This window comes from Ziziphus jujuba, chromosome 1 (genome assembly GCF_031755915.1).
Source record: "Ziziphus jujuba cultivar Dongzao chromosome 1, ASM3175591v1".
Taxonomy (NCBI): Eukaryota; Viridiplantae; Streptophyta; class Magnoliopsida; order Rosales; family Rhamnaceae; genus Ziziphus; species Ziziphus jujuba.
In genome coordinates this window covers 16,208,622-16,232,967 of record NC_083379.1, presented here as the reverse complement: position 1 = coordinate 16,232,967, position 24,346 = coordinate 16,208,622, and the positions used below count along the sequence as shown (strand labels likewise).

Here is a 24,346-nt window from a genome sequence, read left to right as displayed (position 1 = left end):
ACTAATTAGAAGAGAATTGGGATTTTGGCTGATTCTAGAGATCTCCATTTGATATTTTATTTGATATATATATATATATATATATTCATTTGATAAATATTTATATTCATTTTTATTTGGGAAATAAAATATCGGTTTTTGAGTGGTAATTTAATTTTTTTAGAAAATTTATATTTTTTTATAATAAATATAAAAATCAATGTGTATAAATAAAAAATTAATTAAATTTTCATCAATATAAAAAAATTATTCTCATGTCATTTCAAAAATTTTAAAAAATATATAATTTTAAAATTTTTATAAAATATATATTTATATTTAATTTATTATATAATTTTAAATTTAATTATTTATAAATTTTAATTTTTCTATTATTCATCAAATAAATCAAAAATAATAATTTTTAAAAAATTAAATTCAAAAAAGTTAAATTTAAAAAATTATTTTCTCTCCATCTTTATATTTTCAAAGATTTAATTGAAAATAAATATAATTATGTTACTTTTGTCCCAAAAAAAAAAAAAAAACGAGAAAGAAATTCGGCTCTCTTTCCAATAAAAGTGAAATTTCTACGTCCTCTTCAATCAATCAACATTGAGGGAATCAATGAGGGCCAGTCATTGTTCATCATTTTTTTTTTTCTTTCCCTGTTATTTTTCTCATATGCTAATAAATAGCATATTTGGCCAACCAAAAATAATGAGTGCTATTCATTAATTTTAATAAAAAGTTAGTTTTTCTATCTTTTTTAAATAGTTTGTTTTTTCAATTATTATTTCAATAAATGTTTAGACACAAAATTTGCATCCGATTCAATACTTATTCTTACCCAAAAAAAAAAAAAAAAAAGAAACAATTTAATTTTGATTAATTTTGCAATTAATGTAATCAAATTCCTGAGAGGGACAAATATTGACTAAGAAACCTTCCATTTTCCGCATGGTTTACCCGTGAAAACAGAAATCTAAACGTCGTCGTTTTACGGGCAGCGGGGACAACTGAAAAGATGTTAAAACAGAAAGAGGAAAATAAAATAAACCGTATAAAAGCGTCAGTTGGTTTCCGTTTGACATGTTTGCTGTGAGAAGCTCCTCCATCCTTCTCTTCCGCGCCATTATTAACCCAAAAGTTTTTACATTGCGTTAACGTGCTTCATCCAAAACCCTAATTCTTTCCCCCCATTTCCCTCTAAATTCCCAATCTCATTTCGAAGGCCCTAAACCATTTCTTCTTTCGCTGCACCACAGATATGATCACGGTCGTCCGTCGGGACCAATCGTTGCACCGCCGCTGCCTCAATTCCAGGCCGTCCGGCCAGATCGTCGGCGAATCGGGAGCCTAAAGTTCGGTGATTCAATCACAATGTCTTGGGGATTGGGATGGAAGAGGCCCTCCGAGATCTTCCATCTCACTCTTAACTACGGCACGGATGAACCTCCGGAGGATCCTGGCCGTACATCCTCGTCTTCTTCGTGCTCGTCAGTGTCGTCTGCTTCGGCGTCTTCGTCGCCTTCGCCTTCCATATTGTCTCAGGATCAAGAACTGGGGTTTCGGATTGATTTGGATTGGTCGGCCGGCGACGATGAGGATCAGGTCGCTCTTAGGCTCCAGTCGCAGCTCATGGTTGCACTGCCGTTGCCGCAGGACACGGTGGTCGTGGAGTTCAGGAGCGGAGAGGAGGGACAAGAAGCGAATGTGTGTGTGGATATGAAGGTGCTGAGGAGGAGAGAGCCGTTGAGGGCTGTGACCTTGTCCAAGACGACCGGCTCTGGCCAGCAGAACGATGGCACTGGGGTTTTGACGCGATTGTTGCGGTCGAGCCTTTCGTCGACAATGCCGGGAGTCGGGGATGGTGTGTCTGGTTGTGGCGAGCATTGGAAGAGCGTCACTTTGCTCAATCTTTGTGGCTGTGGCTTGTCGGTTAGTATTTAATTTGTTATGCTTTTTAGAAATTTTGTTGATCGAAAATATGAGTTTGTACTATTTTATACTCCGATAGAATTCTGATTTTCAAAATTTATTTTTTTATTTCCTATTTTATTTATTTATTTTAATGCTATTCGATATTGTGCTTGAATTCTTGGAAATTCTCATAGTTTTGGGATCTTGAATCGTGCTTCTTAAATCATTTTTGCAATGGAAAAAAGTAGAAATTCTTATACGCTATACCCAACGAAGTCCATTTCAAACTAATTCTAAGAGTAGATTATGCAAATTAATTTTAATATATTTGGAGCTTTCTACTCTTTGTAATACTACATTAATAGCAATCCTCAACTCCATAATTCCTTTAAAAGTTTGAAATAATTTTTACGCTAAATTTTTGTTAGAAAGGTACATTGTCTTGTCTTGTAGTCTGGATGCGCAATAAGTGCAAATAGGTTTTTGTAATGATTTTCATTAAGGTTTAATGTTGAGAAATTCTTATTTTATTGCTTGCACACCAACTGACAGGTATTGCCCATAGAGCTCACTCGCTTGCCCATTCTTGAGAAGCTATACCTTGATAACAACAGGCTATCACTTTTGCCATCTGAGCTTGGTGAGCTGAGAAGCTTAAAAGTGCTGAGGGTAGACTATAACATGTTGACTTCCGTACCTGGTTAGCATAGAACCTTTTACATCTCTAATTTAAATCTTCTCATGGCACATTATACTGAAAGAGATTCAAACCAATGGTTTGGAGTTCAGTCTCTCTTATGTTTCTATTTGCTTATTTTGCTGGAAATGCAAGCAGTTGAATTGAGACAGTGTGTCAAACTGGTGGAATTGTCATTGGAACACAACAAGCTTGTTCGGCCTCTCCTTGATTTCAGGTCATTTTATATGCAGTTAAACATATTTGTCTAGACTAATTATTTGACACCAATAATCAATTCTGGGTCTAATGGTTCTCTCCAGTTTTGTGGCAGGGCTATGGCTGAGTTGAGGGTTCTTAGGTTATTTGGTAATCCTCTTGAATTTCTTCCTGAAATCTTGCCACTTCATAAACTTCGCCATTTGTCTCTTGCAAATATGAGGATTGTGGCAGATGAAAATTTGAGATCAGTGAACGTACAGATAGAGGTAGTGACTAACCAAGCCAGTAATATTTGACTCCAAACATCTCAAGTACAGATAATATATTTTGTTAAACTAAATTTTTCTTGTAACTGCAGATGGAAAACAGTTCTTACTTTACTGCATCTAGGCATAAGCTGAGTGCCTTCTTCTCTCTTATATTTCGTTTTTCTTCTTGTCATCACCCCTTACTAGCATCTGCACTTGCAAAGATAATGCAAGACCATGGGAATCGTGTAGTTGTTGGTAAAGATGAGAATGCAGTGAGGCAGCTTATAAGTATGATAACTAGTGACGACCGTCATGTGGTATGTTGGTAGTTTCTAGCTATTAGGATTATGCTTTCTCTGGTTCATTAACTCTTCTGTAGGCACTGTCTCAATAGCTGCTACTTATGGCAGGTTGAACAAGCATGTTCTGCCCTTTCATCTCTTGCTGCAGATGTCTCCATTGCAATGCAGTTGATAAAATCTGAAATCATGCAACCCATTGAAACAGTATTGAGATCTGTTTCAACGGAGGAAGTAATTTCCGTATTGCAAGTTGTGGTGAAGCTGGCTTTTGCATCTGATACTGTATCTCAGAAGATGTTGACCAAGGATGTGCTAAAGTCATTAAAATTTTTATGTGCCCACAAGAACCCTGAGGCAAGTGTCTAATTCCTCCTTGCAAAGTACTACTTCAGTTTCCTTCTTCTGAGTGTATTTTAATACTTAAGGTTTGTTTATCATTAGGTGCAAAGGTTAGCTTTGTTAGCAGTTGGAAATTTGGCCTTTTGTTTGGAGAATCGCCAGCTTCTGGTTACTTCTGAAAGTTTGCGGGAGCTTTTGTTGCGCTTGACAGTTGCACCTGAGCCACGTGTGAACAAAGCTGCAGCTCGTGCCTTGGCAATTCTTGGTTTGTCTTCTTGGTCAAATTTATTTATCTTTCTTTTTATTTATCAGCATGGTAAGCTCTATTCATTTAGTGACTTTTCAGGGGAGAATGAAAATCTACGACGTGCTATAAGGGGAAGGCAGGTGCCAAAGCAAGGACTACGCATACTGTCAATGGATGGTGGTGGTATGAAAGGGTTGGCAACTGTGCAAATTCTTAAAGAAATTGAGAAGGGCACTGGAAAACCGATACATGAGTTGTTTGACCTTATATGCGGCACATCAACTGGTGGCATGCTTGCTATTGCCCTTGGTGTTAAGCTAATGACATTAGATCAATGTGAAGAAATATACAAAAATCTCGGTAAGTTTGATGTGTTAGAGAGAGTATATATAATGTTTTGTTAATTTATAAGCTTGTAAATAAACCTAATATATCCTTTTCAAAATCACTAATTCTTAGGAAAACTTGTCTTTGCTGAACCTGTACCAAAGGACAATGAAGCTGCAACTTGGAGGGAGAAGTTGGATCAGCTTTATAAAAGTTCATCACAAAGTTTTAGGGTTGTTGTACATGGATCTAAAGTACGCACTACTGTTCTTTATGTTTACTTTGTTTTCTCAAGTCCATTAGACATTCTTCAGTTAGCCACTTCTATTTTGCTTTTTAGGTAAATAGAAGTTTATGAACTTATAATTATTGAAGATATTAGCTTTCTCTCTAGTAACTTTTGCTTCATCATATTTTCACTATTTATTTATTAAAGAAAAGGAACATGATATTGTAATATTGTTTCCCAAATATGTAACTCAGGAAGTATTTGTTTCGTCATCTATTATTCTGATTGTCTAGCCTGTTGCATATCTCCTCATTTTTGGAAGAAATGAAATTTAGCTGATGAAATATATTCGTCTGTTGAATAGAGCAATTATCACTTTTACTTTTACTCCCCCCCCCCCCCCCCTCTCTCTCTCTCTCTCTATCTCTTTTGTATTCTAAAACAGAGCTATAACATGTTCTCTTGCAGCACAGCGCAGAACATTTTGAAAGGTTGTTGAAGGAAATGTGTGCTGATGAAGATGGAGACCTGTTAATAGAGTCTGCAGTCAAAAACATTCCCAAGGTTTTTGTTGTGTCAACTTTGGTGAGCGTTATGCCTGCTCAGCCTTTTGTATTTCGCAATTATCAGGTTTGATACCTACATTCCCTTCATGTGGTGTTTTCATTAGTTATAGGTGGAAGTTTAGCTTATTTTTTTGCATAGATTTAGAGCATTTGTATTCATATTGAATATCACATTGGCTATTAAGTTTCGGTTTATTGATTTTATTATTAAGAGCATTTCTATTCATATTGAATTCCGAATTGGCTTTTAAGTTTCTGTTTATTGATTTTATTATTTTTTTGTGTTGTTTGAAATAAAGTACCCTCCCGGAACACTAGAAGTGCCTCTCTCAATTTCAGAAAGTTCAGGAATCACCATACTAGGATCACCTACTATAGGTGCTCAAGTTGGCTATAAGCGCAGTGCTTTTATAGGAAGTTGTAAGCATCAAGTATGGCAAGCTATAAGAGCATCATCTGCTGCTCCCTATTATCTTGATGATTATTCAGATGGTATTGTCTTCTGTTCTTGTTGAATTGAAACATGACTTACCTTTGGTGTCATTTTTGTTATCATTTGTTTTGCATCAAGTTGACACTGTTTCTTTTCCTTGCTCTTACATTTTTCACTGCTATTGTTATAGATGTAAACCGTTGGCAAGATGGTGCAATAGTGGCGGACAATCCTACAATTTTTGCCATAAGAGAAGCACAACTTCTATGGCCAGACACAAAAATTGACTCCCTAGTTTCAATTGGTTGTGGTTCAATTCCAACAAAGGTAAATTTTCCCTCTTTCGATTTTGAACGGTCAATAAATTCTCGCTTTATCAGCTGGGTTTGCAATTTTGTCTGATTGGTTACAGTTCGTTAACTTGAAATCTTTAAAGCCTCTGGTCATTTGGAGTCCTCTGGATATGGTTTAGCAAGAGTGGCTGGTGATAAAGAAGGATTGTTATCAGAGTAAAGTTTTGAGATATCTTTTCAAGAAAGTCTCAATATATTTTTCTTTACTAAATGTTTTATTATCACAATCCTGTAGAAAACAATTATTTCTAGTAGTTTTATGGAAATCATGTTTCAACCTTCCTCTATTGTGAAAGATAATTTGGGAATAGGTTCGGCAAGGCAGTATAAGCAATAGATTTAAATTCCTGTGAATGGCTTTTGTACCTTACGACACTTATTTCTGTGGAGAATATGCTCCTGGTTTTGACCTGTCCAAGTCACCACGTGTAATATGCTGGATGCAAAGGACCCCTGTGTTACACTAGACTTTTCTTTTTTTTGGCTAATAAATGTTCACAGAATTTGGAAGGGCTCATTTTAGCATAGTTTTTCAAGAAGCATGGAACAAATAGTTTTACAAAAATTATATAATTATGTCAGAACATGGTGATGGAGTGATGAGCTGTTGAAATCAATGTTTATATTTCATTTGCCTATGTAGTGGTGATGCAAATGGTTCTATTATGATCTCTTGTTCAGACCAAAACTGGAAGGGTGGTTCTAGGTTTTTCCTTTTCCTGCTCTATAATATCATAAATTTCTCTGATATTGTAGGCACAAAAAGTTAGGGGTGGTTGTAGTTTTTTTTTCCTTTCCTGCTTTATAATTTCATAAATATCTCTGATATTGCAGGCACGAAAAGGTGGTTGGCGCTACTTGGATACTGGGCAAGTGTTGATTGAGAGTGCATGCTCTGTGGATCGGGTAGAGGAAGCTTTAAGCACATTGCTTCCTATGCTTCCTGAAATACAGTATTATCGATTTAATCCAGGTATGTGCTGATTTTGGGTTGGTATACATGTTTCATGAAGGTAAGATGTAAACCTTTTAAAACCTTTAACATCATGAAATATTCCTAGAGAGTAACTTCCTTAAAAGAAAGAAATTAAAATTATAACATCATGAAATATTCCTAGAGAGTAACTTCCTTAAAAGAAAGAAATTAAAATTATAACATCATGCAATATTCCTTAAAAGTGACCTTAGAAGAAAGAAGGTGAAGTTAATTATAAAAAATTGTTTTTGCCTCTGCAGTTGATGAACGATGTGATATGGAACTGGATGAAACTGATCCAGCAGTTTGGCTGAAATTAGAAGCTGCAGTTGAGGAATACATCCAAAACAATTCTGTTGCCTTTAAGGATGTCTGTGAGAGGCTACTGTTGCCTTTCCAACAAGATGAAAAATGGTCCGAGAATTTGAGGTCTCAACATTTTCTCAAGACAAAGGCTTCAAGTTCTGGTAATTGTGTTAATACGTCCTTTCAGTTGCTCACAGTTGGCTTTTGGATCTTTTGATACTGTTTCTTAAATAATATATGTACATATATATATATATATATATATATTTTTGGCATTTTGCTTGTATTAGGTGAGAAAAGTCCATCTCTAGGTTGGAGGCGTAACGTGCTACTAGTTGAAGCTTCCCATAGTCCAGATTCTGGACGTGTTTTGCACCATGCTCGTGCATTAGAGTCATTTTGTGCCCGTAATGCAATACGGTTATCTCACATGCAAGGAATAGTAGGATTCGTGAAGACGGTGCCAGCAACAAAATTTCCAACACCATTTGCTTCGCCTCTGTTTACAGGAAGCTTCCCATCAAGCCCTCTTTTATTCAGTCCTGATTTTGGACCACAAAGGGCTGGTCGGATTGATTTAGTCCCACCTTTAAGTTTAGATGGTCATTCTGCAAAGGCAACCACATCACCACCAAAGTCTCCTTCAGGACCCAGACAGCTCTCTTTACCTGCTCGGTCATTGCATGAGAAGTTACAGACTTCACCACAAGTAGGCATTATACATTTGGCTCTTCAAAATGATTCACTTGGTTCAATATTAAGGTAAACATGCTCCTTTTGTATTATCCTTTTGCAACTTGACATAATTTATTAGAATTCACAGCTCTCTATTTCTGTAGTTGGCAGAATGATGTTTTTGTGGTTGCTGAACCTGGGGAGCTTGCAGAGAAATTTCTACGGAGTGTTAAACTGAGCTTTACATCAGTGATGCAGAGCCGTCGCATAAAGGATGCATCACTTGCAAATATTTCTACTATTTCTGATTTGGTTGCATGTAAGCCCCACTTCCAAATTGGAGGCATTGTCCATCGATATATTGGACGCCAAACCCAAGTATGCTTTCATTTTATCCTCTCCTTTTCCTTCTATTTGTTTTTGAAGTTGCATGTTTGATGTCTGATGACTCGTTATTTAAAGGTTATGGAGGATGACCAAGAAATTGGAGCATACTTGTTTCGTAGAACAGTCCCTTCTATGCACCTAACACCTGATGATGTTCGTTGGATGGTATGTTCTTGGTATCATTTTATTCGTTTACCTTTTCTCTCTATATATTGCAAAGCGTCACACTAATAAATAATGTATAATATGTTCCACTTTTTTTCTTTTCCCCAACGAATTATCTTGTTTCCATCTGGTATGATTGTTTCAACTCTGGAAAGGATAATCTTGATATCAACATGATATGAATGGATTGAGATTTGATACTTACGTTGTACCCTGATAACTATTTAAATGTCAAATGGAAATTTATCTCAGATTTAGAGGCTATAATGAACTTTGTGAAGCATTTAACTAGGATGTAAGGAATAATGTTACAAAGATAGAGCACAGTTAAGCAATGACGAAATTGTTCTTCGTGTGAAAACTAAAAGCTGAATAGCATGGGGGGAACCTTGATTATCTTGTCATTAATTGCTTAATAACAAATAAATTGAAACATAATATGGAGACAAAATGACCAAGAGAATAGCATTATGAAGGGGACACCACTCTTGTTCTGCTGGGGAAAAAATTGGATATTCCCCTTGTAAAAGCATGCATGCTAGAAGTCTTTTACATATGCTTATTGATTTGGTTATATATTTTTGAACATATTTCTTACTCTAGTCCTCTTTTCTTTTTACCTAAACGGTAGGAAAACCTTTTGATATAGACTGGAAACAGCCTTTAAGAACCTATCAAAAGAAAGGAAAACCAGATTCTAAAGCCCAAACTTTGATTTGGCATGATCTGGGCGAAGATGGGCTTACTTTGGATCTTCAATGATCCAAGTAGTTCAATATGTCTTGGGCTTTCTTTGGGTTTACATAATTTGTTACTACCCTACACCACCTTTTAAACCCACTAATTTTCACCCTTAACATTTGGAACGCAAACTATTACTGATTCATTGTTTTAACCTTGTTAGATCCTTGATACAACTAGGAACATAATACTTTTTTGGATTTTACTGGAAATAAATCTTTCGTTAGAATTTTATCTTCTTGGTGAAGTGGTTTTTCTGGTTTTCCTGTAATTGCTACTTTCTAGTTGCCTAGAGTTGTTCAGAGAAGGAAGAAGCAGGATAAGATGGTATGCTTAAGAAATGGGATACGTACATATTGTATTGAGGGAAATGGAAGTTGACTGAGAGAACAAAATGTGCTATTGGTAATAATAACAGTAGTTTAGACCATGTTTCATGACTTGTGTGGTCATAAAATATTGATTGGTGTGGTGACAAAATATTGATTGGTACTTACAGTGATAATTAACAGTTTCTTGAAGTTTCAATATACACTGCTTTTTCCGATGAAAATGTCTTCCGATGAAAATGTCAAAACGACTTTAAGCTTATTATCATTTGAGGTGTTGTTCTGGAATTTTCTGATCCCTGGTGCTGTTAGATTCTTATCTTGCCCTTTAACAAGAAACAAGAGAGATATTTACGATAACTGAATTAAAGACTTTAACGTGGAAGAAATAGCTCAACATTGTAATTCATTTGTTTCGCTTAATATCTTGGCATTCTTTCCAAGAAAGTTTGTGGGAAATGCAAAGATGTTCAATGTTAAATGTTTAGTGGTACTCAGAATGTAGTAAGTCTTAGAAGTAGCTCTGGTGCCCATGTTCCAATATTTTAGGCTTATACTTATCCTATATTTTGTTTGCTATGTTTTGGACATGGACCCACGTTGAGAAAGAGAAGATAGCTTTTTCAATGTAGAGTTGCTATGGAAATGTAGGGCACTATCAGATTTTTTTATGTGACTTATTGTTTATCTTAACTTTTGAATAATTCTAGGTTGGAGCTTGGAGGGACAGGATCATCATTTGCACAGGAACGTATGGGCCTACCCCTACAATGGTTAAAGCATTTTTAGATTCTGGTGCCAAAGCTGTTATATGTTCTTCAGTTGAGCCCCCAGAAATGCAGCTGACAACGATCCATGGATCTGGGGAGTTCAGTGCTTTTGAAAATGGGAAGTTCGAGATAGGTGAGGAAGAAGCTGAAGATGAAGATGCTGAACCAGCCAGTCCGGTGAGTGATTGGGAAGACAGTGACCCTGAGAAAAATGGGGATCACCCTACGGGTATTTGGGATGCAGATGAGGAAGAAATGTCGCATTTTGTTTGTCAATTGTATGAATCGCTGTTCCGGGAGGGTGCATCTGTGGACATTGCTCTACAACATGCTCTTGCCTCACATCGGAAGTTGAGATACGTATGCCATCTACCCTGTACACAGTAGTTTGTTAGATAAGAATCCGGTATAGACAAATGAAAATTAAAACAAAAAAGTACAGTTGAGAGAGAGAGAGAGAGAGCATAAGTGTGGGTGAATATTGAGAAAATAATGAGAGAACAATCAATTTTGAGGCTTACAACAAGAAAATGTACTGGCTATCATTTATTACATGATTAAATTGTTCTACATTAATTTATAAATGGGAACCAAATTTTTGTTTCTGCTATGAGAATCGATGCATGGTTGCATCTTGCAATTTTTACTGTGTTTTTGACGAGAAATTGATCATTTTCCCCCCTAAATATGCGGCTAGAAATTGGTTTTCACCATCAATTTTAAAACAAATAGTGTACAAAGAAGTTAGAATTCCACCTAATTGATTAGCAAGTCAATTCATGATTGACCAACAAAAGAAAAAAGAGAAAAAGAAAAGAGAGGGAGAGGGAGAGAGTCCATAAATGGATCTTGATTCACCATGCACATTAGCCAAATTAACAATGTTTTTCTTAGTGATATCTAGAATGTGATCCAACAAATTCTAATATTTGAGCAACAATTTGAGGCTGAAAATATCAACCTGGGAAGATTTGATAGTTGATCAATTGTGCTTGAACCATTGGCTTTGTCGAATGTTACTCATTATGTCTCATAAATCCCATGTTTAGGTTGGATGGTGTGATATGCTATGGAATGACGTGTTTCACACTGACATGTGGAACGCAACAATATTTAACCCCCATTAAATGAAGATCATTTTTAGCATGACTACAAAATGAGACCATTAAACTAGTCCACAATTAAAAGTTCCAAACCCAAAATGGAAGAGTGCATATGATAATAATGATAGAGAAACAAACAAACACTTGGAACAATTCGAATTGCATTTGGGTATCCTATTCCAGTACCGAATGAAGAAAAATGATTTATAGCACTAAATGGATTTGGGTTTAATTGATTGCAAGGATGAGATAAAGAAGTTTCCATTCAAATTATTTAATGATATCACTTTCCATTCTACAACAAAATCATTCAATCATATAAAAGCAAAATGGAGGAAAATGGAAAACATGAAAAACAACCAGGACCTAATGGCTACCTAAAAACCACTTTAGTAAGAGAGTAAACTATACCTCTCTTTTGTTTTTTTTAACCAAAACAAAAGAGAAAACTAAATTCAACATTAAAAACGAACAAATTGAGAGCCAGATTTTCTAAAAAAGCATGTAGGATTTCCAATTTGTCTACATTTTTTGTCCATTCTAAAAAAATCTACAGAAATCTCTTTCCGAACCTACACATAACATCATGATCCAGTCTGCAATCAAGGACTTAGATTTTAAGTAGTCAAATGGGTAAAAAATTTCTCCGCAAGACATGCATGCTTTTTTATTGAAAAGCATAGGAATTAATATGATGACCCATGTTCCTAATCAAACCAAAGAACCAATTATGCAAAAACTCATGCTGTCCACTTTAAATAAAGTGATTCAAATTAGACCTTTAAATAAACCAAAGAAAAGATGCTCCACCATATTCAAAGCAATCCTGGACCATCACCTTTCTTCAACCACAAGCCTCCTACGTCATTTAGATCCAATTATACCTATAAAAATATGCACTATAAAACAAGCACCACCACCACCACCACCACCACCAAGTTCACCGAAATAATGGCTGCAGCTGCTCCACTTGCAATAGGCACAAGGGGCACTGTAGGATCTTTGGTGAGGAAGGAAATTGAGTATTTCACTAAGCTTGAGCTAGACCGCAATGGAAGCTCAAGGAAGCCTAGGAGCCATGTTGTTGATATGGGTTCTTGCGGTCGCAGTAATTCCAGGTCCGGTTTCTGGTTCTTGACAATGACATGGAAAAGGAAGAAGCCTAAAGTCAGCAGGGGGTTCCTACCAAGGATATGTTCTGTTTCGGAAGTTTCAGAAACTAATCGGCTTAATGGGATTTCTGGCTTCAATTACATGATTCTTAAGGATGATGTGAAGTACTTCGATGTTTAGATGAGGTTCTTGAAGAGATGACTGTTTTTCTCAGCTGTATATCTATGCAAGTTTGTATGGAAACCCCAGGCTTTTTCCAAAGGATCTATTGGAAACTCATCTGATCTGACATTTGGTCTTGTCTTTTAAGAACTCCATTATCATTACTTGGTTGCAGTCATCAACTTCCATAGAGTTGGCGAGCAGTTTTGCTTTACCTATTCAGTTTATCGTTGCTGCTCTCTAGATTCAAATCCTTCTGGTTCTTTACCATCATCTATAGGTTCCAAGAAAAGGTCTGTAGAATCATCCGACATGTGAAAGAACTGGATTTATGAAGCTTGTTATATAGATTTAGTGTTCAAAAACGATGAATTAATTATGCATGAACAACATTGTTGTATATTTTACATGCAAATTGAAGAACATTGTTGTTATATTTGATGTTTGTAAAAGGTTTTCTTCTATCAGGAAAGAAAAAGAAAAAGAAAAAGAAAAAGAAAAAGAAAAAGAAAAAAGAAAAAAAGCAAAAGCAAAGGATGTTTTGTAAGTTTAGCTAACAGGATATCAAGGAGTACATCTTGGCCAATTGATCTCTAGTGGTAAGAATTAGACGTATATTACTAAATTATGGAAAAATAATTTCTTAGACCGTAGGATTTTATCATCTTGCAAATATTTTTGGCTTCTATGCAAATAAAAACCACAATACAGCACTTGTGAATTGGAAACTGGGAAAATTGTTGGCCAAGGTTCATAAGAGGTGATTGTAGCCCATTTTCTGAAAGGGGTCAAATGAAAGAACAATTTTCATCAGCAGTTTGAGAGGCAAATAAGAACTCAATCTATGACTTCCAAGACCATAAACTTTCTTAATATAAAACCCACAAGTTTCAGTTCCAGCAATTGAACTTTACACTTTCTATGGCCATATTCATACATATTGTATCTACTTCACAATCTGGAAGACCATTAGGGTGGGAATTTCATTTCTAGGAAATGTAATTCTAGGTTGAGATTTGATTGTTCACATGAAGTTGTAAGACCTACTGTTCCCTGATGTTACGACTCTTGGTCTCCACCATGGATACTCCCTCTTCTCAATGAGCTTACATGCCCACAAATGCTACCTGATTTATCCTTGGCATTCTGATAGTCTTCTTTTGGCATGGCTAGATATTGAAGAGCAGTTACAACATCGCCTATCAAAGGTCGGGTCTCGGCTTCCTCTTGGAGACACATTGCTGCAACTGCAAGAGCTTGATACAGACCCTTCAGAGGAAATCTCCCTTCAAGCTGGGGGTCAGCCATTAATGAAAATTTGTTCCTGTCCTTGAACAAAGGCTCTGCCTATAAGACGGAAGAAATTAAGGACAGTCAATATCAAGGCCTTGTTTGATAGTTAAATTTCAGATCTCAAATATCTAACAAAAGGAATTGGATAGAAAATTATGAGGGAATTGATATTTTCTTAGTCTTTTACATACCCAATTAATTAGGTGTTGTTCTTCTGTTGGCCTTGCATAGTCAATAGCTCTTCTTCCAGTGATCAACTCCAGAAACACTACACCATAACTGTACACATCAGACCTTGTTGTCAGCTTACCTGTTAAAGCATACTCTGGGGCACAATAACCATATGTCCCCATCACCCTTGTAGATACATGTTCCTTGCCACCTGTCGGGCCCAGCTTAGCAAGTCCAAAATCTGAGAGCTTTGGATTGAAATTCTCATCCAATAATATGTTTGATGCTTTGAAGTCGCGATAAATCACGGGTGGTTTGGCAATGTCATGCAAGTATTCAAGTCCTTTTGCTGCTCCTTCAGCTATTTTCATCCTGGTTTTCCAATCCAGAGGGGTTATATTTGGAGATAATTCTGAAAGAAGAGGAAAAAGATTATCAATTTAGTATGCAATATGGCATTTTACTTGGGGTTCTCCTTTTCATGAATTTGTTTGATTTTGGTTCTTCGTAAATTCGGAGTAAACCATAAAACTGAATCAACATTGAAAGCTCGGCCAAAGCTCCAATTCTGTAACTTTGTTAGCAGAATTTAGTTTAATTTCTTATTTTTCTTGCATAGGATCTAATGGAGTCCACAGCCTTTTTTGGGGTCCATCAAGGGCCATATGTTTGATAAAGGCAATTAAAATTCATACCTAGAAGGTGATTCTCCAAAGATCCATTGGCCATATATTCATACACTAAGAGTCTTTGGTCTCCTTCTGCACAATAGCCAACCAGTTCGACAAGGTTTGGGTGTTGAAGCACACTTGACATCAAGACCTCGGCAAAGAACTCTCTACTTCCTTGCAATCCTTTTCTGTCCAGTTGCTTAACAGCCACAACCTGAATCAAAACAAAACAAGAAATTGGAAACCATTTGAAGCCTACTTTTATATTGCTCTCCAAGCACAGAGGAGATGAGTATGTTTGCATTTATTTGTCCATGTCTATGTGAGAGATGGATAGAGGGAGGGAGGGAGGGAAGGAGAGAGAGAGAGAGAGATAGACCTGTTGAATACTGTCTATGTACCCTTTGTAGACATTTCCGAATCCGCCTTCGCCTAACAAGAAATTAGGATTGAAATCATCAGTTGCAGCAGCCAATTCCTCAAATGTAAATTCCTTGGCAGATATTTTTGCATTTCCAATTTTTAGCAAATCTCTGGTCAAATAATTGTGCCTACTACTACCTGCATCCAATGAAGGATTAACAAATTAAACATGGTACAAATTGATAATTTGGAAGAATAACAATTTCAAACAACTAAAATATATAATTCTTGGGAAGCAAGTAACAATTTAAATTTCTTTAAAATCCTCAACACCCTAGTTTAGAGAAAAAAAATTTATGTCAACATTATTGCAGGGTTGATCAAAAACAGCATACCTTATCATTTTGCTACTATAAAAGTAGAATGCATATAACAAAGTGAATCTAATAAAACAGGATTTTTTTTTTTTTTTTTAATTGGAAACACCAACAAATGCATTTGAAAAACCACTTACTGAATTTAGTGTTTTTTTTTTTAGATTATTCCTTTACCTGCCTTGAATGAGATACTGGCAACAATGGAGGCTAATGTTCTCCTACCTCCATCAGGGCATTCCTTAATGTTCTTCCCATTGGGAATACCATTGTTGGATTCAACCTTGCAACAAGTTAAGCAGTTCATCTCTTTCCTAACCCCTTTTCTTTTTTCTTCTTGAAAAGTTATTTACTTATTTTTTTTTTCCACAACTCTTTAATCAGCCAATCCAATAACAAATACCAAAGTGGCAAATTCAAAATGAACAAAAATTGGGTTTTAAGGAAGCTCATAAAACTGAAATGGTTAAGGGAAAGAACAAGTTTTTTGGGTTGGGTCAAACTTTTGCTTAATATAGATAAGTTTTATCTTCTTTGAAAGAGATAGAGTCGGAAAAGTTCAGACAGCTAACGCGCAACCATTTTCCGCTTTAACCAACTGTTTTTAACCACTTCCCTTGCCAATAGCCAAAAATTTCCTTTGACTTGGGCCCTGGCCCAAATTCCAAATTGGGTCGGCCTAAGGGCTTGGAAAAAGTCCAAAAGTCAACTTGTAAGCACAGGACTTAAAACACGTGCGCATGCCATGCACGTGCTACGTGTCGCCCTTAGTCCTAAACCTCTGCAAAAGCCTAATGATGTTCTTCATCATCTTCTTCATCTTTAACCCTCAGATTCGAAGAATGATTCAGTAATGGCGGTTTGCAGATCACTGAAAGCCCTAATTAGAAACCCTAACAGATCCAGAAATTTCCTCACTGCCACAAACTCTTCGATTTCGGCTCCTATATACTCTCCTTTTGCACATCCTCTCTACCACCCGCTCTTTCGCTTGCCATCTCAACCTTCTACCAGACTCTTATCTCCTTTCTCCAATTGGATAATCCCTTTTCAAGGCCCGCTCTTCCTCTCATTCCCACCATGGAAGCTCTCGCAGTCCGCCACTCCGCTGAATGGTGTTGTTCGCCGGAAAATCGAAGCTTTGAATTTGAATCTGCTTCGGAAAAGAACCGAATTTCCTCTCAGATTGAAATTCGAGTCGGTCTCATCCTCCGGACGGATCGTGCTGGATCGGGTTGATTTTAAGGAGTCATCGAGTGACGGTTTCGTTGAGAGCTTTGTAAACTTGCCGAATTTGATATCGATTAGTCGGTTAATATCTGGTCCTGTGCTTGGATGGTATAAATTCATTCTCTATGCCTATTTCACATATTTTTATTTTTATTTTTTTTCCAATGATTTTTTCTATGTGTGGACATTTTTACTTAGGAATTAGAAATGCAATTAACAATGAGTATGCAGGATGATTACGAATGAATTGTATTCTTCTGCAATGGTGGGTTTGGCTATCTCTGGGGCAACTGACTGGGTATGGACAATGTTAATTGTGTCAATAAATTTTTTTTTAAAAAAAAATAATGATTTTGATAATCATTCTTGCATTGTTTAGCTGGATTGATAATCATTCTTGCATTGTTTAGCTGGATGGATACGTAGCAAGGAAGATGAAAATCAACTCTGTTGTTGGCTCCTATCTTGATCCCCTAGCTGATAAGGTAAACTATAAAGATTTTTTTTTTCTTAATTTTTTTTTTTTTTTTTTTTTTGGGGGTTTGGGTCGAATTTGAAGCCAAGTTGTAATGGTTTTGATTGATTGCTTTTTAGTCAGTGCTTTGGATGTCTGTTTTTGACACTTGATATTTTTTCCTATGATAAATTAAGGTTCTTATTGGATGCGTTGCTTTAGCAATGGTACATAAGGATCTTCTTCACCGTAAGTATCCAATTTTCTTTCCAATGTATATATATATACATATATTTTATATGTCTTTATAAGTAGAGCGCCATAACAGTTGTGTAATTAGAATATGGGTTTATGCTCCTTGCATATACTTCAATGTCTCTCCGCTAAGTAGACTAACTAAATTTAGTTTTTGGGTTGTAAAGCTGGACTTGTTGGACTCATTGTGTTGCGAGATGTTGGACTCGTTGGCGGTGCAATTTATCAAAGAGCTTCTGGCTTGGGCTGGGAGGTAAATGCCAAATTTATACTTGGTTTTCGGATTTTTCTCTTCTTTTTCCTTTATCCTCGGTCATTATTTTGCCTGAAGAAACTTGATTAAATATGAAGCTAAAACCTCTTTTTTTGCGGCTTTTAAATTTTCTTTTGTTAGTGGAAAAGTTGGTTTGATTTTTTCAACCTTGATGGGACCCATCGTCAGAAAGTTGAACCTCTCTTTCTTAGCAAGGTAAGTTTTATTCTTTCTCAGATCTATTTTGTTATGATGTTTAGGGTAGAAACAGTACACTTGGAAACTACTAGAACCATCTCAGGATGCTTGATGTCGTCTAAGCAGTACCAAAAGCTTGTGTGTTCCTGTTTATTTTTAGTCTCAGCAATGGAACCTCAGAGTTCAATTTGTCAGTGTGTTCCTGTTTATTATTCATCGCTCGGTAATGGAACCTCAGAGCTGAGAATTGAATTTCTGGTGACAGACAATAAAGAAGGGATTTACAGAAAAGTGTTATATTTATATTACCATTCTTTGCTGAACAGGCTGAGTTATCCTCCTGCACCTTCTTATTGGGGAGGGGGTGGGGAATGCTAAACCAATAATTTACTTGAATTGAAAGATCAAGTAATGTTCTCATGAAAGGATTCAATTTGGTGTCCTAATTCATAACTTGTAAGCCTAACAGCATTCTGAATTTTCCAGTTGATTGGAAAATTGCTTATTATTTCTGGATTGGCATCATTCTCAAGCTGTGTGTTCCCAAGATCACCTTTTGAAATATTCAGCCAAAAAAAAAAAAAAAAACTTTTGTTGAGATTTATGCATTGTGGTATGATAGTTCGTAGTGTTAATAGTACAACTTGGATAATAAAAATCACCTAGATATTTTTAGTTGCTGTTGATTGAGATAACAGATGCTTAAAAGAAGCTGTGTATGTTGACAGCTGAATACAGTCTTCCAATTGATTTTAGTTGCGGGAGCTCTTCTGCAACCAGAATTTGGGACACTAGAAACTCAGTCATACATCACATACTTGAGGTGACTTGGTGACAACTTCATTTTATATATTCTTTAGCTCCTTTGGTTTATCTGTGTATTTAAGTGTCCGTTGTTTTTCTCCATTCATGCAGTTGGTTGGTAGCTTCAACGACAGTTGCTTCCACGGCAGCTTATGGAGCACAACACATGAGGAAAAGAACTGCATTGACAGCTGGGAAACCCTAGTTTAAATTATTTCAATGTGGCAAGTCTGTCAGAAAACAAATTGAGTTTTAGATGCACCTCACCGTTAAGAATTTTCAAGAACCAGTTTTGTTATGTACATACTACCAGGTTGAAGAAAGATAAGCTGGGAAGTCAACTCGAAGCAAAATGAGGGTAAATGCTGCGAATCCACGCAATTGTATGAGATATGAGAAAGTTGAAAGGCGGCTATCTGGTCATTAGGGAAATCGTTCCCAACAAAGATCTCACCAGACGGTTGGGGTTGATGGTGCGAAGCGTTGAGGCATTTGGAAAGGAAAATTGATTTGATTTAATTAGATGTGCCATTTAGTTATTTATGTGCAAAGAATTGTCTTTTTTTTTTCCTTTTTTTTGGGAATAAAGGATGATTGTTCTCGTGATATATTATAACTTGCAATTTGATTGTGGTACAAAATAATGTAGGTTGAAATGGTATCGGCAAGCTCCTTATAAGTGTTGCTCTTTTTTTTTCTTTTTTTTCTTTTTTTCCCTTCTATTTATTTGTACCATATAAATAATTTAAGGTTGAGTTTCAAGATGTCATATTTGTCTACCAAACCGAAGAATGGGCTTGCCCTGAAGTGACAATTATATAACATAGAAAAGCTGTATAATATTAATATTAGAATCATGTCATATACGAAGACCTTTGTAATTAACCTCTCAAGTTCACATGTTAACGTCCGTCCAAAACTACAAAGAAAGGGTTTATTAACCCCAAAAAAAAAAAAAAAAAAGCCAAAACAAAACAAAAAAACAACAAAGAAAATAATTACAGGCTGCCTACACGTACACAGCGTGACGAGCTTTTACGGCTATGAACACTTTAAATTAAAATGCTCAACTTGGCCCAATAGGTTTATGCTTTAGTTGGTATGATATAAGGATATCATGTGGTAGGATTTTATTGCCAAAACCTAATATTTATGCTATTTTCTTGAGGTTGTATTGATGATAACTTCACACTGATATGCTAAATTTATATGGATACTTAATAAAAATATGATTACACCATTGACATGCTAAATTAACCTAATATTAATACTTATTAAAAATATGATTACATCATTGAAATAGCATTGAGACTTGGCATGTACGTGAAAATGACACCCTCTTTCAAGTCTAATTTCCTATAAAATAAATTCACATCATCAACCGCAACCGAAATGAAGGGTGTGTGAATCGATAAGACTCAAAAGAACAGGCACTACAGAAACATTGTTATCGGATGGGAGAAAAGGTTCAAAAGAGATGACCGGTTGAAGTCTGATTACAATAGCAAATTACAGAATGCACTTAAACGTCTTCAACCAGAAGAAATACAACCTGGAACATAGACGAATACATTTTTGCTCCATGATTGGAAATGTTTCTCCCATCAAATGCCGTCTAAAAACCAACGACCAGACTATGATAAAACAAACCAGTGCCAGAGGCAATCAGGCAAATTGATCAATAATTCGACAAAGTCTTGAGAAAGAAGATCTTATTCAAGTTTCATTGCATAATGATGGCTTGATCAACCATATTCCAGAGCCACCATCCATATCCAAAACAGTTCCAATGGTACACTGTCTTATGTCAAAAATTCATCTTTCATTTGATGGTAACAAACAAATGTGGGTCAAGAACTCAACAAGAAAAATACAATCATGAATTTTCTCTACTCCAGGAAACAAAAAAATAATCCCTTTTCATGTAAATATTCCTCTTGTCATAATTTCATTCTTCATGGTTTCCATCTAACACTACTTGATTGCGCACATACCTTTACTGCGGCAAGCTGGACTCAATCTCATTCCATTTATCTGCATTTACGGTGATTCTCTCCTTGATTTTGGCAATAAGGTCCCGTGCCTCAGCTACCTTTGAAATACTCACAAGACCATCTACAAGAGTCTTCATGGTCGAAAAATTCGGAACCCAATTCTTCTCCATACTCTCCAAGGAAAACTGCAAGCCAGACTCGAAATCATTCCCTTGGCACAGGAAGTAAACCATGGTGAAATAGCAGTTACTATCCGGTTTGCAACCACTATTCACCATTCTCTTAAATAGCTTCTTGGCTTCGTCCAAATTCCCTTCTTTACAGAACCCATGAATCAAATGGCTATATGTGACTGAATTGGGTTTCATTCCCCTTGCCAACATGCCATCTAACAAAGCCTTGGCCTCCGCCGACCTCCTCAATTTACACAGACTAAGAATCCTGGCATTGTATGCAGTATGTCCTGGTCTAAGCCCATACTTCTCCATCATATTCGTCACCTTCCCAACATCATCAAACCGCTCTTCCGCATAAAACCCAGAAATCAAATTCGCAAACGTCGTCGCATTTGGCTTCACGCCCTTTCTATCCATCTCTGCCAACACCGAATACGCAGAGCTAGTCGAACCCGACTCGGCAAACGCCTTGATCACCCAGTTATAAGTCTCCAGATTCGGTTCGATCCCATAATTTTTCGGAAACTCGAGGAAAATCCGATTGACCTCTTTGTAATTCTTGGCCAGAATGCAAGCGAAAATCAAAGAGTTGAGCATTTTAACGGAATGGGAAACACCCAGATCACGGCACTGCTTGAAAGCGAGAACGGCGTGGTCAATCATATTGGCCTGGCCGTAAAGAACGATGGAATGGGAAGCGAAACGTTCGGTGCGGAGGTCGGGGCGGGATTTGAGGTCGTCGATGAATTCGCGGATGGCTTCGAAATGGTTGGACTTGGAGAGCTTGTTAATGGCCACGGAGAGTGCGATACGATCGAGGTGGGACTCGGGCGTTAGCGAGGCGGCTTTACAAATCTCGACGATGCGGTTAGGGTTTTCTTCGGTTTTGAGGAGAGAGAGTGCGGCTCTGGTTTTCTCTTTGGAAGAAAGTGGGGTTGTTGAATTTGGGGAGAGGATGGTGGAGAAGTGGCGGCGGGAGAGAGAAGCTTGACGGAGGCGAGAGAAGAGAGACATGGTTTTGGAGGTGTGGTTTAGGGTTTTGTTGTAGATGGAAAGCTAGGGTTTTGCAGAAGAGAGTAGTCAGTTGAGTAGAAGACGAAGAAAGAAAGTTAGAGAGAGAGAGAGAGAGAGAGAGAGAGAATGAGGATTTTGCATTTATCAGGGGAAATGTTACGTGTAGACGAGTGTAGTGGTAAATCAGATAGTTTGTTATGCAGAGCCGTTGACATATTTCCATAGATTCTTAGTTGTCTGATTATCGTAAAAATTCCAGTTGACCTGCCAAAAAATTTTAAAAAAAAAACAAGAAAAAGAAAAGATACAATCGGGGATTGAACCCGACGTGAATCGAACACGCAACCTTCTGATCTGGAGTCAGACGCGCTACCATTGCGCCACGGATCCGGTTGGAGTAGGACTCTCTTAAATTATCTTTGTATGTTAAGTAACTATATCATTTTTTTTTTTTTTTTTTTTGTGGGGTGGGTAAATTTTGTTTATTCTTTTTTGAGCTTTGAGAAGACTCACATAAATAAATCGCTGTAATTTCGTACTCTACCGTTGATGAGTGCCAACGAAGCCTCTTTTTTGCCTCGTGGAAAAAAAGTTGACACCATTATACAAATCAAATGGCTAGGAATAGGATGATGATAGAATGACTAGAAAAAATATATATATATTATCTTCTTTGTTCTTGTGTTACTACTTTATTCGAAGTGTCATAGGAAAAAAAATAGAATAAAATAAGCCTATAGTTAAGAATTCATAACTTAGTATTAGATTGCCTATGGCTAATGCACATTCCTTCGCTAATGCCAAGTTGAGTTGTCCTTAATTGACAAAATTTACCATATACTATATTGGTTCTTGATGGAATGAAAATTATACATTACTGTAACGATGTGGGGACGATTAACCAATAGTACACTACGCGTATACACGTTAATTAACTAATGATCGCATATAAAATATAATTTATTCAAATTAATATAAATATATTAATCAAAAATAAAAATTATAATACAAACAAGCAAATATCCTTTTATGTGTTTGTATAACAGCCAAATCTATAATATTGGCAGATCGATATTAGGTTAATGCATATGATTAAGGTCTATACCAATCATATTTGCTAAAAAAGGTTAAAAATAATCTAATTAAACATCAATTTCAAGCAAACAAAGAAAAAAATTTAAACATCAATCACCAAAAAAAATAAAAATAAAAAAGATCAGTTTAGGAATGACAATAAAACTGGTTGAGCCAAGGCGACCTTCCCAATACTCTGCCTGTACATTTTCTTTTTTAAGAGGTTAATTATATTACACTTTGGAAGCTTTAATCGGATACTTAATATATGCTGATATATGTGATAATTGCAAATCAATATCTATCGTTACAACATTAGTGTTAAAGTTGAGGGATCACATTAGTGTTAAAGTTGACCCAAAAAAGGTATAATAGTCATTTGACATAACTGTGATTTTTGAAACTTTGCCACTGCCATTCCATACGCCAGATGCTTGTAAAATTGCAAAAACCAAACCCAACAGTATGTAGAGTAATTTTGGAGTGAAAAAGGAAGGGATTTTCCTCCATAATCCAGTATAGAAACGATTGGAGAGGGTAGAACGCAAAAGAGAGGAAGAAGTGAGGAAACTAACATAGGTGAGGGTTTTTCTTTATCTCATTTTTATTTTTGTCGTTACGTTTCTTCTGAAAATGGGTAAGGTTGATGATTAAAAATGGGTTACGGTTAACCACTTGGGGGTGTACACGATGTGGGTTTTGAGATTTGGGGGGTTTTGTAGCTGGTGTAAAGGCATATCTAGCCCTAGCATTCCATAACCCAAGCCAGAAAACAATCCACCCCGTAAACCATTGGCTTCCATTAAAAATAAAAAAAGGACCAAAACTTGGTTTTAACTTTCTACTGCTCTTATTCTAATTTTATTTTTATTTTATTTTTTTACCAATGTTTTGAGACTAAACGTTAGTGATCCAGTTGAAAAAAAGGCCAATATTATCTACTTTGCATACACACAATCTTTGGTTTCGAAATCAGATAAGAAACATTGGATGGAGGGTTAAGAAATAAAAAGAGGAGAAAATGGAAAAACCTACCCAATAATCCCTTAAAGCAAACTGTCCAAAGCAGCAGTCTGTGAGGGATTGGAATTGACTTGTTACATCAACCGGTCGAGAAGGACCATCAAAGGCCCAAGAGATGTGGAATTTCTTAGGCTTTTTCGCAGAATTGTAGTGTATAAAAAATGCACAAAGAGAGAGAGAGAGAGAGAGCAGTTGGTACATAGATTGAGTGACAGAGATGGAATAGGGAGGTGGGATATTACTATATACAGAGAGAAGAGCAACCGATCAAAACTGGGAGAATTTGGGAAGCTTTTCTTTTCTAATTTAATCACATCTTAAATCCTTTTCTATTACCATATGACAACTTGGCTACACATGGTTCAAAGGCTCAGATGGTCAAATCTCACCAGTAAAAATTTAATAAACTAAGAAATCAAATTTAT

The 24,346-nt window shown here is 36.3% G+C and overlaps 5 protein-coding genes and 1 non-coding gene across 9 annotated transcripts; 3 read left to right on the top strand and 3 right to left on the bottom strand.

Annotated features, from left to right (window-relative positions):
- Nucleotides 1–975: 975 nt before the first annotated feature.
- Nucleotides 976–10,806, top strand: LOC107421033 (phospholipase A I). Of its 2 annotated transcripts, XM_048477199.2 has the most exons (18): nucleotides 976–1,920; nucleotides 2,455–2,602; nucleotides 2,738–2,816; nucleotides 2,913–3,066; nucleotides 3,159–3,368; nucleotides 3,462–3,707; nucleotides 3,795–3,957; nucleotides 4,039–4,299; nucleotides 4,399–4,520; nucleotides 4,964–5,125; nucleotides 5,361–5,553; nucleotides 5,685–5,821; nucleotides 6,682–6,820; nucleotides 7,084–7,290; nucleotides 7,420–7,891; nucleotides 7,969–8,182; nucleotides 8,267–8,356; nucleotides 10,137–10,806. In XM_048477199.2, exons 1-18 carry the CDS (start codon nucleotides 1,363–1,365, stop codon nucleotides 10,581–10,583), a joined length of 4,002 nt encoding a protein of 1,333 aa, XP_048333156.2. In that variant the 5' UTR covers nucleotides 976–1,362; the 3' UTR covers nucleotides 10,584–10,806. The 2 variants fall into 2 exon arrangements, with proteins under 2 accessions (XP_048333156.2, XP_048333159.2); XM_048477202.2 differs by lacking the exon at nucleotides 976–1,920 and having other exon boundaries at nucleotides 2,541–2,602; nucleotides 2,902–3,066.
- A 1,324-nt stretch (nucleotides 10,807–12,130) lies between these two features.
- LOC107419798 (uncharacterized) lies at nucleotides 12,131–13,010 on the top strand. The gene has a single exon (XM_016028614.4). It carries the CDS (start codon nucleotides 12,194–12,196, stop codon nucleotides 12,590–12,592), a length of 399 nt encoding a protein of 132 aa, XP_015884100.3. The 5' UTR covers nucleotides 12,131–12,193; the 3' UTR covers nucleotides 12,593–13,010.
- Nucleotides 13,011–13,419: 409 nt separating this feature from the next.
- On the bottom strand, nucleotides 13,420–16,069 carry LOC107419789 (probable serine/threonine-protein kinase PBL23). Of its 2 annotated transcripts, none has more exons than XM_016028602.4 (5): nucleotides 15,624–16,069; nucleotides 15,089–15,270; nucleotides 14,734–14,923; nucleotides 14,059–14,450; nucleotides 13,420–13,921 (listed from the first exon to the last, which is right to left on the bottom strand). In XM_016028602.4, the coding sequence occupies exons 1-5, from the start codon at nucleotides 15,751–15,753 to the stop codon at nucleotides 13,634–13,636; spliced, it is 1,182 nt and encodes a 393-aa protein (XP_015884088.3). In that variant the 5' UTR covers nucleotides 15,754–16,069; the 3' UTR covers nucleotides 13,420–13,633. The 2 variants fall into 2 exon arrangements, with proteins under 2 accessions (XP_015884088.3, XP_060674197.1); XM_060818214.1 differs by having other exon boundaries at nucleotides 15,089–15,266; nucleotides 15,624–15,756.
- Nucleotides 16,070–16,190: 121 nt separating this feature from the next.
- LOC107420739 (cardiolipin synthase (CMP-forming), mitochondrial) lies at nucleotides 16,191–19,319 on the top strand. 2 transcript variants are annotated; one of them, XM_048476092.2, is made up of 8 exons: nucleotides 16,191–16,784; nucleotides 16,908–16,974; nucleotides 17,087–17,161; nucleotides 17,328–17,379; nucleotides 17,553–17,638; nucleotides 17,780–17,854; nucleotides 18,593–18,659; nucleotides 18,752–19,319. In XM_048476092.2, exons 1-7 carry the CDS (start codon nucleotides 16,300–16,302, stop codon nucleotides 18,629–18,631), a joined length of 879 nt encoding a protein of 292 aa, XP_048332049.2. In that variant the 5' UTR covers nucleotides 16,191–16,299; the 3' UTR covers nucleotides 18,632–18,659; nucleotides 18,752–19,319. The 2 variants fall into 2 exon arrangements, with proteins under 2 accessions (XP_048332049.2, XP_048332046.2); XM_048476089.2 differs by having other exon boundaries at nucleotides 16,193–16,784; nucleotides 18,565–18,659.
- Nucleotides 19,320–20,337: 1,018 nt separating this feature from the next.
- LOC107420729 (small ribosomal subunit protein mS86 (rPPR1)) lies at nucleotides 20,338–21,955 on the bottom strand. The gene has a single exon (XM_016029767.4). It carries the CDS (start codon nucleotides 21,822–21,824, stop codon nucleotides 20,637–20,639), a length of 1,188 nt encoding a protein of 395 aa, XP_015885253.3. The 5' UTR covers nucleotides 21,825–21,955; the 3' UTR covers nucleotides 20,338–20,636.
- Nucleotides 21,956–22,142: 187 nt separating this feature from the next.
- On the bottom strand, nucleotides 22,143–22,214 carry TRNAW-CCA (transfer RNA tryptophan (anticodon CCA)). Its single transcript has one exon. It is a non-coding gene; the product is annotated as a tRNA-Trp (tRNA).
- Nucleotides 22,215–24,346: the final 2,132 nt, after the last annotated feature.